The following is a 14,382-nucleotide window of genomic DNA, read 5'->3' as shown; positions in this document are numbered from 1 at the left end:
GGGATACATGCGGACGTGCATTGTCCTGTTGGAACAGCAAATTCCCTTGCCGGTCTAGGAATGGTAGAACGATGGGTTCGATGACGGTTTGGATGTACCGTGCACTATTCAGTGTCCCCTCGACGATCACCAGTGGTGTACGGCCAGTGTAGGAGATCACTCCCCACACCATGATGCCGGGTGTTGGCCCTGTGTGCCTCGGTCGTATGCAGTCCTGATTGTGGCGCTCACCTGTACGGCGCCAAACACGCATACGACCATCATTGGCACCAAGGCAGAAGCGACTCTCATCGCTGAAGACGACACGTCTCCATTCGTCGCTCCATTCACGCCTCGCCTGTCGCGACACCACTGGAGGCGGGCTGCACGATGTTGGGGCGTGAGCGGAAGACGGCCTAACGGTGTGCGGGACCGTAGCCCAGCTTCATGGAGACGGTTGCGAATGGTCCTCGCCGATACCCCAGGAGCAACAGTGTCCCTAATTTGCTGGGAAGTGGCGGTGCAGTCCCCTACGGCACTGCGTAGGATCCTACGGTCTTGGCGTGCATCCGTGCGTCGCTGCGGTCCGGTCCCAGGTCGACGGGCACGTGCACCTTCCGCCGACCACTGGCGACAACATCGATGTACTGTGGAGACCTCGCGGCCCACGTGTTGAGCAATTAGGTGGTACGTCCACCCGGCCTCCCGCATGCCCACTACACGCCCTCGCTCAAAGTCCGTCAACTGCACATACGGTTCACGTCCACGCTGTCGCGGCATGCTACCAGTGTTAAAGACTGCGATGGAGCTCCGTATCCCAGGGCAAACTGGTTGACACTGACGGCGGCGGTGCACAAATGCTGCGCAGCTAGCGCCATTCGACGGCCAACACCGCGGTTCCTGGTGTGTCCGCTGTGCCGTGCGTGTGATCATTGCTTGTACAGCCCTCTCGCAGTGTCCGGAGCAAGTATGGTGGGTCTGACACACCGGTGTCAATGTGTTCTTTTTTCCATTTCCAGGAGTGTCTGAAGTAATGATTTGTGTTAACGATAGGTGACCTTACACTATGGAGACTTCAGTGAAATACCTTTCCTATGTCTCTTCCTGTACTATGTGGCAGCTTTATTCAACGTTTGGAAGAAGTTTCCAACACCGTCAACACTCATTCGAAACTTCCGTTTAAATTTATGTCACAGTTAGTATATTAAAGGAACGTTTCACCAAACCGGTATTAAATTGTCTAGTATCTCTCAGTAGCAAATAAGTCATAAAGGCTCAGTTTTCAATCCAGGATGAGTGCAATGATATCTAAGAAGGTTTCGAGTCCAATCCTGAGCTGTCCTGGCAGGCACCACAGCCAGCTGGAGGCTGGGAGGGTGTCCGGGACGCGACCCAGTACGGCAGCGACTGCGTGCAGGAGGACGGCAGCGGCTCCGAGGACTGCCTCTACCTGAACGTGTACGTGCCCGGCGTTCCTCAGGAGGGCGCCGACCTGCCTGTGATGCTGTGGGTGTACGGCGGTGGCTTCACCGTCGGGAGCGGCTCCAATGAGGAATATGGACCAGACTTCCTCGTCTCCTACGACGTCATACTAGTCACCATTAACTACCGACTGGGAGCCCTAGGTACGTAAGGTGGTCAGTTACTCAGAAGGTACACACTGGTTCTGTGATGCTTGCTGAGTAGTTTCAGTTGCCACCTTTTTACACACCCAGTTCCATATCCAGTTACTCTCGTGTTTCTGAAACACCAAGAACCTATTGAAAGCAGAACACCATGAAGCAACGAATCATCAATGTCAGTCATCGATTTTCAGATGTCATGCTCGTACAGGATATGAAGGACGATCAGAAACCGTCTGAAAAGCTTGTAAGGTTGTTGCAGGGCAGGTTGTGTTGGGAAATAGGTGTTAAGAAAAAAATTCGATTCGTTGCACCGTTTCCGAGTAATAATCGTTGAAGTTAGCCAAACAGGTCGTCCTTCGCGCAAATTCAAGCAGCCTGCAGGGACAGTGGCGCAAAAATCGTTCTTCCTTTTGTTTTCTCAAACCGAATAAATGTAGCTTTTGCTCACCTAGCCTAAATTATCACCTCCTTAAACAGCACACGTTAACTGGCAATGAGCATTTGAACCAGTGATAACCTACGCACCCACAGATGTCTGTGCATTTAAGTGCGTGTAAGTGCTTGAATCTGCGCTTGCAACTACCAGATTGGCTGACTTCAATGCTGAATAACTAGGAACAAGCACAACGTATCGAATATTTTTCCTGGAAATTATTTCGGAGCATAACCTCCCATGCAACACCCCTACAACACAGGTTCTGACCACCCTGCTAGTCTAAACTTCACCCACCATTTAAAATAACTCAACCTGATCGTTATTGTAAAAGAACGAACTAAAAATGAGTTACTAAGAATCACGTCTAAACCGCGTTTTGGTAGCGTATTATTATCTCACATTTTGAACAGTTCTGAAGAATAGAGGGAATTAAGACCTATTTGAAATGTGTGGAACTTGACAAATTTATTTCCCAAATCAAAATCTCTTTCCTTACACAATTTTTCTTCCGTTTCCAGTACACTACTTTGTATAACAACTGCTCACAACAGACTGCCATCCAACAACTACTAATTACAAACATCAACAGGAACAGATACATTGCAAGAAGTCAGTGTAAATTGATTTTACAGAATACCGAGTTTATATCAAAAGACTTTAATTCATAATTAGGCCCTTCATCAGTATTATCAAATTATTATTCAGAATAAATAACAGAAAGTAATTAGATCTTTTGTCATAATTAACAACTTATAATTCAGAATTAATTACAGCATGACAGCAGTAGTTTTAAATATGATGACAACTATCGATTAAATTGAAAACATGAAAAAAGACATAATGTCTTCTGAAAATAAGTCTTACGTTAACCTCACGCGTTATTTCTGTTTATAAGAGGAAAATAAAAGATCATTTGAAGTGTCCCATCACCATTATAGTAAATGTAGAATTACAATTTTGTTCCTATGGGATCGTTTTGTGAAATTATTTATACTGAATTCTACAACACATGAAGAAGAAAGGGCCATACCCTGCTAGTCTAACGTCACCCACCTTTTAAAATGACTCAATCTTACAGTCATTACAAAAGAAGTAACTAAAATTATGTTACCAAGAATCAAGTGTCCTATATGTTTTGGTTCCGGATAATTATCTCACGTTCTGAACAGTACTGAAGAAGAGACGGAATGTTGGTATTCACGTAGCAATTAATTGTAAAATTAACATATTTATCTTTTACTTACCATTGACGATGTATTTCATTGTAAACATCTTCATAGTTATGGTCTTATTGTCTAGGATAGATTGAAACACCCCTTGGTTACTGCAGACAGGTGTGGAACTTGACAAATTTATTCTAGAAACTTTCTATGCTAACTAAAGTATTTCATACATTGCAAACACATGACTCCATATAATAACTGCTCACAACAGACTCTCATGTAACTGCCACTTGTTACAAACATCAAGAAAACTAAATATATTATAAGAAGTCAAAGTATATCGATTTTACAGAATACCGATTTTACATCAAACGACGTTAATACACAATTAGCTCCTCTACAAATATTATGAAATTATTATTCAGAATAAATTACAGTATGACATTAGTAATTTAAACATGATTATAACTTCGAATTAAATTGAGAAATAAATTATATGTTAATTTTTATGTGTTCTACTTATTTAGAAAAGGAAAATACACTATCATTTTAAGGGTGACATGAAACTTACAGTAAATCCAGAATTTCGATTGTGATCCCATGGGATCATATTGTGGACTAATCTGCATTGTATTCTCCAATACGTGATGAAAGAAGAAGTGTACTGACCAGTTCCGTTACACTAGGAGCAGGGGAGAGGAATTAGTCTCCTCTTTCTAAGATGTGGATCTTAGCGTTGACGTCTTTGTAAGTATCGTACAGGTTTCCTGACGAAGCTCTTCTGCTGCTTTCAGTGGAAACGGAGTAGCAACATGCTGCATAAAGATGATCTAATGTTTCTAACATACAGATCTTTTCAACTGCATTGATTCTGCTTGTGGCCATGTGTCAATGTCAAAAACTTCACAAGAATCTGCGGAGAGTGTGTAGCGAAAGTGTAATGTTGAAGGTGAATAACGTCTAACATTTGTTGAATGTGACGAATTTGATCGTGACAAATTCTCTCTGTTACGAGCATCAGGCCTGCATGGCATATAATCCTACTGTAAGCCTGTGTTTTAATATGATGTCTGAATCTGGTGCAGGAAGGTACAACTTGTTCATCTCAAAGCCTTGTTAAGAATGTCAGCTTACTGAGAAGTTGACCCTTCGCTTTACAGAGCTTCTGCAACTTTAGTACATCGTAGGTTATATCCTCCCTGTAGAGGAGGGGTCGTCAAAGCCACCGACAACAAATCTAGCAGCATCCCTCTTAATTACTTAGATGTCTTCCTTTAATCAGAACTGGTGAGAATCTCAAACGCTCGAGCAGTACTCAAAGATGGATCGCAGTAACGTTCTATACGCTGTATCCTTTACCGGTGTACCCCACATTCCCAAAATTTTCCGAATTAACTGAAATCGATCATTCGCCTTCCCTACAATTGTCATTTCCTCCTGTTGCCCGAATCAAGTAGCCATGCTGCCTTCTGTTCTCAGCCATATTTTATAATGATTTACATCCACCAAGTAACAGATGAATCCCAAAAGGCCAAGTAATGTCAAGAGATTCTTGTTGTTGTTTTTGTGGTCTCCAGAGTGAAGACTGGATTGGTGCAGGTCTCCAGGCTTCTTTATCCTGCGCAAACTTCTTCGTCTCCAAAAAACTACTGACTGGAACCTGCATCCCTCTGAATTTGCTTACTGTGTCCTGTCTCCCCTTACTTCTTTTACCCCCTCCACCACCCTTCCCACTCACACACACATTTCCCTCCAGTAGCAAATTGTTGATGCCTGATGTGGCAGAATATGTCCTATCAACCGAACCCTTCTTCTTTTCAGGTTGTGCCCACAGTTCTTTTCTCCCCAGTTCTGTTCAGTACCTCCTCATTAGTTAAGTGAAAAAAAATTGTTCAAATGGCTCTGAGCTCTATGGGACTTAACATCTGAGATCATCAGTCCCCTAGAACTTAGAACTACTTAAACCTAACTAACCCAAGGACATCACACACATCCATGCCCGAGGCAGGATTCGAACCAGCGACCGTAACGGTCGCGCGGTTCCAGACTGTAGTGCCTAGAACCGCTCGGCCACCCCGGCCGGCGTTAAGTGAACTACCCATCCAATCTTCAGCATTCTTCTCTAGCACCACATTTCAAAAGTTTATAAACAGTGCAGTTTTCCTGCTCAGTGATAAACAAAAATACTTACAGAGACAGCAACAACATACACTCCTGGAAATTGAAATAAGAACACCGTGAATTCATTGTCCCAGGAAGGGGAAACTTTATTGACACATTCCTGGGGTCAGATACATCACATGATCACACTGACAGAACCACAGGCACATAGACACAGGCAACAGAGCATGCACAATGTCGGCACTAGTACAGTGTATATCCACCTTTCGCAGCAATGCAGGCTGCTATTCTCCCATGGAGACGATCGTACAGATGCTGGATGTAGTCCTGTGGAACGGCTTGCCATGCCATTTCCACCTGGCGCCTCAGTTGGACCAGCGTTCGTGCTGGACGTGCAGACCGCGTGAGACGACGCTTCATCCAGTCCCAAACATGCTCAATGGGGGACAGATCCGGAGATCTTGCTGGCCAGGGTAGTTGACTTACACCTTCTAGAGCACGTTGGGTGGCACGGGATACATGCGGACGTGCATTGTCCTGTTGGAACAGCAAGTTCCCTTGCCGGTCTAGGAATGGTAGAACGATGTGTTCGATGACGGTTTGGATGTACCGTGCACTATTCAGTGTCCCCTCGACGATCACCAGTGGTGTATGGCCAGTGTAGGAGATCGCTCCCCACACCATGATGCCGGGTGTTGGCCCTGTGTGCCTCGGTCGTATGCAGTCCTGATTGTGGCGCTCACCTGCACGGCGCCAAACACGCATACGACCATCATTGGCACCAAGGCAGAAGCGACTCTCATCGCTGAAGACGACACGTCTCCATTCGTCCCTCCATTCACGCCTGTCGCGACACCACTGGAGGCGGGCTGCACGATGTTGGGGCGTGAGCGGAAGACGGCCTAACGGTGTGCGGGACCGTAGCCCAGCTTCATGGAGACGGTTGTGAATGGTCCTCGCCGATACCCCAGGAGTAACAGTGTCCCTAATTTGCTGGGAAGTGGCGGTGCGGTCCCCTACGGCACTGCGTAGGATCCTACGGTCTTGGCGTGCATCCGTGCGTCGCTGCGGTCCGGTCCCAGGTCAACGGGCACGTGCACCTTCCGCCGACCACTGGCGACAACATCGATGTACTGTGGAGACCTCACGCTCCACGTGTTGAGCAATTCGGCGGTACGTCCACCCGGCCTCCCGCGTGCCCACTATACGCCCTCGCTCAAAGTCCGTCAACTGCACATACGGTTCACGTCCACGCTGTCGCGGCATGCTACCAGTGTTAAAGACTGCGATGGAGCTCCGTATGCCACGGCAAACTGGCTGACACTGACGGCGGCGGTGCACAAATGCTGCGCAGCTAGCGCCATTCGACGGCCAACACCGCGGTTCCTGGTGTGTCCGCTGTGCCGTGCGTGTGATCATTGCTTGTACAGCCCTCTCGCAGTGTCCGGAGCAAGTATGGTGGGTCTGACACACCGGTGTCAATGTGTTCTTTTTTCCATTTCCAGGAGTGTAAGATGTGCTGAATTTGAAATGACGATGGTGAATTGGGACCGTGAGCTAAGTTAGCCGATTACCTCAAGGGCACAGGGATGTGTATAGTGTTCAGTCTGGAGTGAGAGAAGCAATATCCTACTGTTTATCTTTCAGTGCTGACAGTGCAGTGTCGTGAGCGACTCGTACCGACCAACTGCCACTGCATAAGTTTTTACCTGGAAGTAGCATGGATTCGAAATTGCGCACTATAGAGAAGGTGACCTCAATTTCGACGCATATTGTAGCAAGTAGTATGAAATTAAATTAAGGCTCTTGATCTGATGGAATTACGTTTTCATGTAGACAAATGAGACTCAACTTTATCTTCGATAAGGATGGAAGCTGAACTAAAATTTGTGTCACAGCTGAGATATGAACCTGTTTCTCCTGCTTAGAAAGCAGATGTGCCAACCACTACGCCACAGTAATATAGCTGCACAGACTATCCAAGTCAAGAACCTTCCCTAACACAAACTCCTGTTCAAACCTTCACCCCATTTACTCCATCTTCAGTCGTCAGTATTACCGATTTCCCCATCAAGTACAAAGCCGGGGTACTATTCCAATGTCGGAGAGCCTCGTAAATACAGGAAATGTATTCGCTGCTGCAAATATGAATCTCTGTTGGCTGTATATTGGAATGACGACAGCTAAATTTTGTGCTGAACCAGAACTCGAATCCAGATTCACCACTTTACGCGAGCGGTCGTCTTAAACACTTGAACCATTTGAGAAGGAAACACGGCCAGCATGCATGTCCGAAGGAAAATTGTGTCATACTTCTTAATAATATAGGCACTGCTATTTCGTATTTATTAGCCAATGCCAGGCCTTGGACTCTCAATAAATATTTTCTACCTGTAGTAGACACATGGATGACGTATTTGGAAGTGTAGGTCCGGCCTTGATTCGTATTCGTATGGTCGAAACTGTTAAGGTGACCACTCTGATAAAAGTGGGAAATCCAGGTTAGAGTCCTACTCCGTGAAAAATTTCCATTGTGGTCATTCCAGTACTCAGTCGACTGTGGTTCATATTCGCAAAGGCGAATACATTTGCTGTAACATGGAAAACATTTAGTAAAATTTGTGATCGTGCCTCATAACGAGTAATGCATTAAAATATAGCTTCAGTTTCTATTACTAATCAAATAATAATTCGCTCCTAGAAACAACAGAACTCATCATCAGCCAACGGCTGTGTCAGCAATTTCCGGTCGCTAAGCGTGGGTGCCATTTGAAACGGAGATCTGAAAAATTCAAAGTTAATGCAAATCAATAGGAAAAACAATTCTGTTAAGTTCGAATACAGTATTAGTAGTGTACTGCTTTACACGAAACCTCGTTTAATATCCATGCTTAATGGAATTAAAATGTAAGGATGGTAATAGAGAGAGACAATTTCGGTGTTTTTTGGAAAATTTGGGGATAGTGTGGTCCATTTGTAAAGGAGACCGAGTACAGAACCATAGTGGGACTCATTTTTGAGTACAGCTCGAGAGTTTGGAATCCTCCCTACGTCTGATCAAACGAATGCTTCGAAGTAATTCAAAGGCGTGCTGCAGGATTTGTTAGCGTAGGTTTGAACAACACGCAAGTGTTATGTAGGTGGCTCGTGAGCTCAAGTGTGTATGTAACAATTGAACAGTCGATTGTCATCTTGGAAAGTGTACCTTATACTGTTGAGATACCTGTCGACTGGAGTTGGTGATGGAAATGGGAACAGGAAGCGTCGAGCGGTTTGGAGAGCGTGCTGAATAGTGCGAGAAGCTCAAAGGTTCAAATGGCTCTGAGCACTATGGGACTAAACATCTTAGGTCATCAGTCCCCTAGAACTTAGAACTACTTAAACCTAACTAACCTAAGGACATCACACAACACCCAGCCATCACGAGGCAGAGAAAATCCCAGACCCCGCCGGGAATCGAACCCGGGAACCCGGGGCGAGAAGCTCATCTAGAGGCTTAGAGCTGTGGAATGCTAACGTCTTCCGCATTTGTCAGCCACGTATTGAATGAATCGCAAGTGAAATGATCTATTTCGCAAATTTCTAGTTTTCAATTCCAGGGCAGAAATAACAAATATTCATGAATCCTTCATTTAGAAGTACCGTTGATAAAATCTAACATATCTGTATCTGTGAATGAATCTGCTGATTCGAGAAAGGTACATGTTATTGTTGGGAAACTTCGTTTGTAGGATTCCTGAGCACTGGTGATCAAGTTGTACCCGGCAACGCGGGCGTGAAGGACCAGCAGCTGGCCATGTCCTGGGTGCAAAGGAACATCGCCAGATTCGGCGGCGACCCTCAGCAGGTCACCGTTTTCGGACAGAGCGCAGGCGGCATCTCCGTATCCTTCCACCTGGTGTCACCAACATCTGCAGGTCAGCACGTCGATAACCACATCAAACAGCAGAATGCAGATCGTGGTTATAATAATATGTAGAGCAGTTGGTAATTACTTTAGCTGTTTTCGGCGCTTTAGTTTGGTAGAAGTTTTGTCCACTGTGGAAGCAGTGACGTTCATTTTGTCGTCTGTGTCATTGCGTAACAAGTAGCGCATACAGTGGCTTACATCGTTTCCGAACATTTTATTCCCTAGGTTTGTTCTCAAGGTTAATCATAGAGAGCGGCGTCTTCATCAGACGACTCGTTCCCTTGGCCGCAGCTCGCAACCACGCCTTCAGACTTGGAGCTGCCCTCGGTTTCGAAACGGAGGACTCGCAACAGCTCTTAGAATTTCTTCGCTCTGTAAACGCCACCGATCTGCTCGTGGACAGGAATCTTATCCTCACCGACGAGGTAATTCAGTTTACAGGTCGAAGTTACAGTGCTGTTAGTTGTTCTTTGCATGCGTCCTTACTTGCTGTTGATAATCCTCGGGAAATTACAGTCCATGTAATACTGGTGTTTAAAGTACTTTATAGCTGGTTAACATCAATAAAACCGAAAACTGCAGGGATGGTTGCCTGACTGGAAACAGAGGAAACAAGGTCGCATGAAAACTTGTCCGGAAGTGGACGGTGTGCATACAACGACAACAAATCGTCTCGGAAAACGGTACAGAGGTGCATCGCATCCACGTCGTAACAAATGTTCACAGAAGCCTCCATGGGTTTGCAGGTGATAGGGAAGTAGTGGTTGTCATGCAGAATACATTTTTTTTCTTTCGTAATCGTACTTCGGCTTGCACCATGTTGGCGGGACACTTGCCTGGGGCTTGTCCTAGGGTTCGTCTCAATATCCTGTAGAATCTGTTCCTCCAGATCTGCTATACACGAAGTCCGCCATTTCCCCCCACATTCTGAAAGAATGATCACACAAACGCCCAAAATGGGCTTGAAATGCTGTGTGATGTGGTTGGTGTCTGTGAGGGTTCTTTTTTCGGTACAGCCGCTCTGCCTCTCGGCTGTTTCCATATGCTTCACTATAGACGAACACCATCTCGGATTGCTCCCGTTCTGCTACTTACATTCAGCTGAGTCGTTCACACAGTCTGAAACACACAAGAAAGACACGGCGCATGGCCAGAGGAACATTCGTCAGCGCCATCTACCGTGGGAACGATACATTTCCATGATCATAGGACATTTTTTCCTCCGTTTGCAGTCAGGAATCCGTCCCTGCAATTTGTCGATTTCACTAATATTCACCCTATATACATTTTTTGTTTCATAAAACATATAGAAGAGATCGTCATGGATATGGAGTAGTCCATAAAAACAAAATACATTATACAAACAGTGTTGTTAAATACTGACACAGCTTCACTAACATAACACGTCTATGTTGGAAATCAAGTCAGACTGACACATTAATAACTTTATTTGCACTACTACTAAGTGGGTTCTTTATTTCTCATTTTTCAAATTCCAGTTCAACTTTCATTCGCCGTAACTTGTTCATTTCAACAGGTTTGAAGAAACGCAGGTGTTTCCTCAGTTCTGATTGGTTTCCTGACTGAAGTGGTTCAAACCCTGCGTTTTACTTACCCGATATAAAAGGGTAACAGTTACATCGGGAAAAGCTAAATGAAATGCAGATGTCATGATTTCAATTTATAATTTTCGCTAGCAGTACTGATTCATCAGTACTGCAATGATTTATTTCAGAATTTACCAGCACAGAGATATATTTGCGAGAGAGAGCCATGCCGTTCGTGAATGAATTGTGCACTTTTGGTCCCTCGGTGAAGGTTGAAACTATTTTCCATAAAGTTTTGTTCCTCATGCCCGAATAGTTTGATCCATGAAGAGAAAGGGCCTGCAACTTTTAAAGCGAAATATCATCATTCCGTAAACTTTTACCTGGTGTGTGTGATACATATCTTGACTGTTTCCTGTGTAAGAAACACACTACTTTACTAAGGGTAAGTTTCACATACGAACCACCTTTTCTGTACTCAACTGCAGTTTTGTAGCAGTATAGAAGCGATTAATTTTATACTCCTGGATCATAGCTTGCAGTAATTGCAAATTGTAGCATTCATAATTTCGTCGTTACTTTTGTGACGCTCGACAATGCCAGTGCCCGTACTTTAAAATATCTGGACGAGTGTATTTAAAATAATTAATAGGCGAGTATCAAGCCGCATGTGCTGGTCTCCTATCTGTCCGTCTCTCTCTCTCTCTTTCTCTCTTTCCCCCTCTCCCCCACCCCCATACAGACACACACACACACACACACACACACACACACACACGCACACTGACACTCACCCACAAGACCCACAAGCCTACCAACCTAAAATTCCCAAAGGCACTAATCCCGCTGGGTACGCAGACGGACTTCCGTGGAGTCTTTAGAGTGTAATAAGAGGTATTGCCCTAAGTCAAGCTGTGAAGATGGGTCGTGTGTCATGCTTGGCTGGCTCAGTCGGTGGAGCATCTGTCCGTGAAAAGCAAATTCCCTGCTTCGAGCCTTGTCCGGCACACAGTTTATTGTATCTTTAACATGCTAAAATTTAAATCTTTCAACGTCCATAAGACATTCAAAAATACAGAATCATTAAAATAACTTTAAAAAATAGATGTTCAGATGCGTGTAGCTGGCTCGACGTACCACCTTTACGATGAACCATCAACTTTGCCACATGCAATCTGATAGCAAACACAAGCTGTGCTACACCCATCCTATCATTGCCAGATGACAGGCAAATTTCTGTTGTTTTAAAACCCATTAAATATGATTAACTGAAGCTATTTGCCACAAGTACGTCGTAAAGGCAATGTTCTTATTGTCGAGGAGGAAGCCCTGTTATTTTAGTCACCAGTATTTAGACAGAAATCTTAGGAGAGGCAGTGGTGTATATTTCATATATTTGTTAATTTCTGTATAATTTACTTTTTATTCAGTTCTACGTACATGTGAGTGATACAGGATCACGAAAGCAGCGTTTAATATCCGCATAACATGGCTGCAATTATGAAAATAGCTGTTCCTGTCAGCTGACCAGGCATAAACACGATCATGCTGCCATCCCATACCAATCGTTCATTACAGGACACGTAAACTATAGAGAAATCATATGAGCATATGGACCAGATAATTAAAAATATATATAGGAATATGAAAATGTAATAATGATGGGGGATTGGAACGTGGTTGTAGAGGAAGGTATAGAGGAAAGAGTTACGAGAGAATACGGACTAGGCCGTAGGAACGAGAGAGGAAAAAGACTAACTAAGGTGTACAACAAGTTTTAGATAGTAATAGCGATTACTCCAGCCAGTTTCGCACTTGCCAAAGAACTGGAGACTGGAGAAGATTCCAGCTGGATTACATCATTGTCAGACAGAGATTCTGAAATCAGAGACTGTATTGTGTGGTGTAACTGAGAGCAGAGACAGACTCAGATCTGGCCGAGCGGTTCTAGGCGCTTCAGTCTGGAACCGCACGACCGCTACGGTCGCAGGTTCGAATCCTGCCTGGGGCATGGATGTGTGTGATGTTCGTAGGTTAGTTAGGTTTAACTAGTTCTAAGTTCTGAGGGACTGATGACCTCAGATGTTAAGTCCAAAGAACTGGAGACTGGGGAAGATTCCAGTTCTCAGAGCCATTTGAACCATTTGAACAGACTCAGATCATAGGTTAGTAACGATGAAGAGTAGACCGACGTTCACGAGAGTCGTTCGAAAGAATCCGTGTGGAAGAAAGAGGGATATAGAAGAACTTAGGAATAATCGGATACATATGAAGATCGTTAACAATGTGGATACCACGATAAAGCATACATCAATAGGCAGTTCAGTTGAAGAGGATGGAGGTCTCTAAAAAGGGCATTCACAAATAATGGACAGTCAAACTTAGGTATAAGGAAGGTAACAGCGAAGAAACGTTGGTACCATGAGAAATACAATTGATCGACGGAAGAAGAAGTACAAAACTGTTCGGGAAGACAGCAATACAGTAATATAATTCCATTAGAAACGGAATAAATTGGAAGTGCAAGGCACGCAAGGCGAAATGGCTGCAGGAAAGATGTGCAGAAATAGAAAAAGTAATGATCATCAGAAGGGCTTACTCACCATGTAGAAAAGTTAAAGCAACTTTCGGTGAAATTAAAATACAAAATTGTAACACAAAGAGTGAAATGGGAATTCCACTGATAAACGGAGAGGAGAGAGTGAGCTGGTGGAAAGGACACATTGGAGGTCTCGATGAAGGGAAGGCCTGCCCGATGACGAGACAGGAGAAGAAACTGGGATCCATTGGAAGACATAGGGCATCCAGTATTAGAACTTTAAAGAACTCTAAAAGACTTGAAATCAATTAAGGCATACGGGATAGACAATATTTCATTGGAATTTCTAAAATCATTGGGTTAATGGGCAACTAAACGTCTATTCATGATGGTGTGCAGACTCGCGACATACCATTCCGAAAATAGGAAAGACAGATAAGGGCGAGAATTATCGCACAATCTGCTTAAAAGCACATGCATCCAAACTTCTAACAAGGATAATATACAGAACAATGGAAAAGAAAATTTAGTGTCTTGTAGATGACGGTTAGTTTGGCTTTAGAAAAAGGTAGAGGCACTACAGAAGCAGTTCTGACGTTGTGCGTGATAACAAAACCAAAATAAAGAAAAGTTATGACGCGTTCATAGCATTTGTCAATCTGGAAAAAGCGTTAGACAATGATGATGATGATTTTTGGTTTGTGGGGCTCTCAACTGTCCGGTCATCAGCGCCCGCACGAATTCCCAATTATTACACAGTCCAATCCAGCCACTGTCACGAATGATGATGATGATGATGATGATGATGATGATGAAATGATGACAACAACACAAACACACAGACCTCGGGCACAGAAGATCCCCAACCAGTCCGGTAATCGAACCCGGGACCCCGTGATCCAGAGGCAGACCACGTTCTGGCGTTCGACAATGTCAAATAGTACAAGATGTTCAGAATACTCAGAAAAATGGGAGTAAGCTATAAGAAAAGACGGGTAATATACAATATGAAAAGAACAGCGAGGAAACAGTAAGGCTGGACTACCAGGAACTAATAACTGG

General features: G+C 44.3%; 1 protein-coding gene across 1 annotated transcript in view; it reads left to right on the top strand.

Annotated features, from left to right (window-relative positions):
- LOC126176802 (cholinesterase-like) overlaps positions 1-14,382 on the top strand; it is a 51,930-nt gene that overhangs the window by 16,896 nt on the left and 20,652 nt on the right. Inside the window, exons 3-5 of the mRNA XM_049923983.1 lie at positions 1,328-1,604; positions 9,056-9,241; positions 9,460-9,659. Of these exons, the coding sequence (XP_049779940.1) occupies positions 1,328-1,604; positions 9,056-9,241; positions 9,460-9,659 (663 nt within the window). The remainder of the gene's footprint in view (positions 1-1,327; positions 1,605-9,055; positions 9,242-9,459; positions 9,660-14,382) is intronic.

Source organism: Schistocerca cancellata, chromosome 3 (genome assembly GCF_023864275.1).
Source record: "Schistocerca cancellata isolate TAMUIC-IGC-003103 chromosome 3, iqSchCanc2.1, whole genome shotgun sequence".
NCBI classification, from domain to species: Eukaryota; Metazoa; Arthropoda; class Insecta; order Orthoptera; family Acrididae; genus Schistocerca; species Schistocerca cancellata.
Note: the sequence above shows the minus strand (reverse complement) of the source record. Positions and strands in the feature narration are given on the sequence as shown.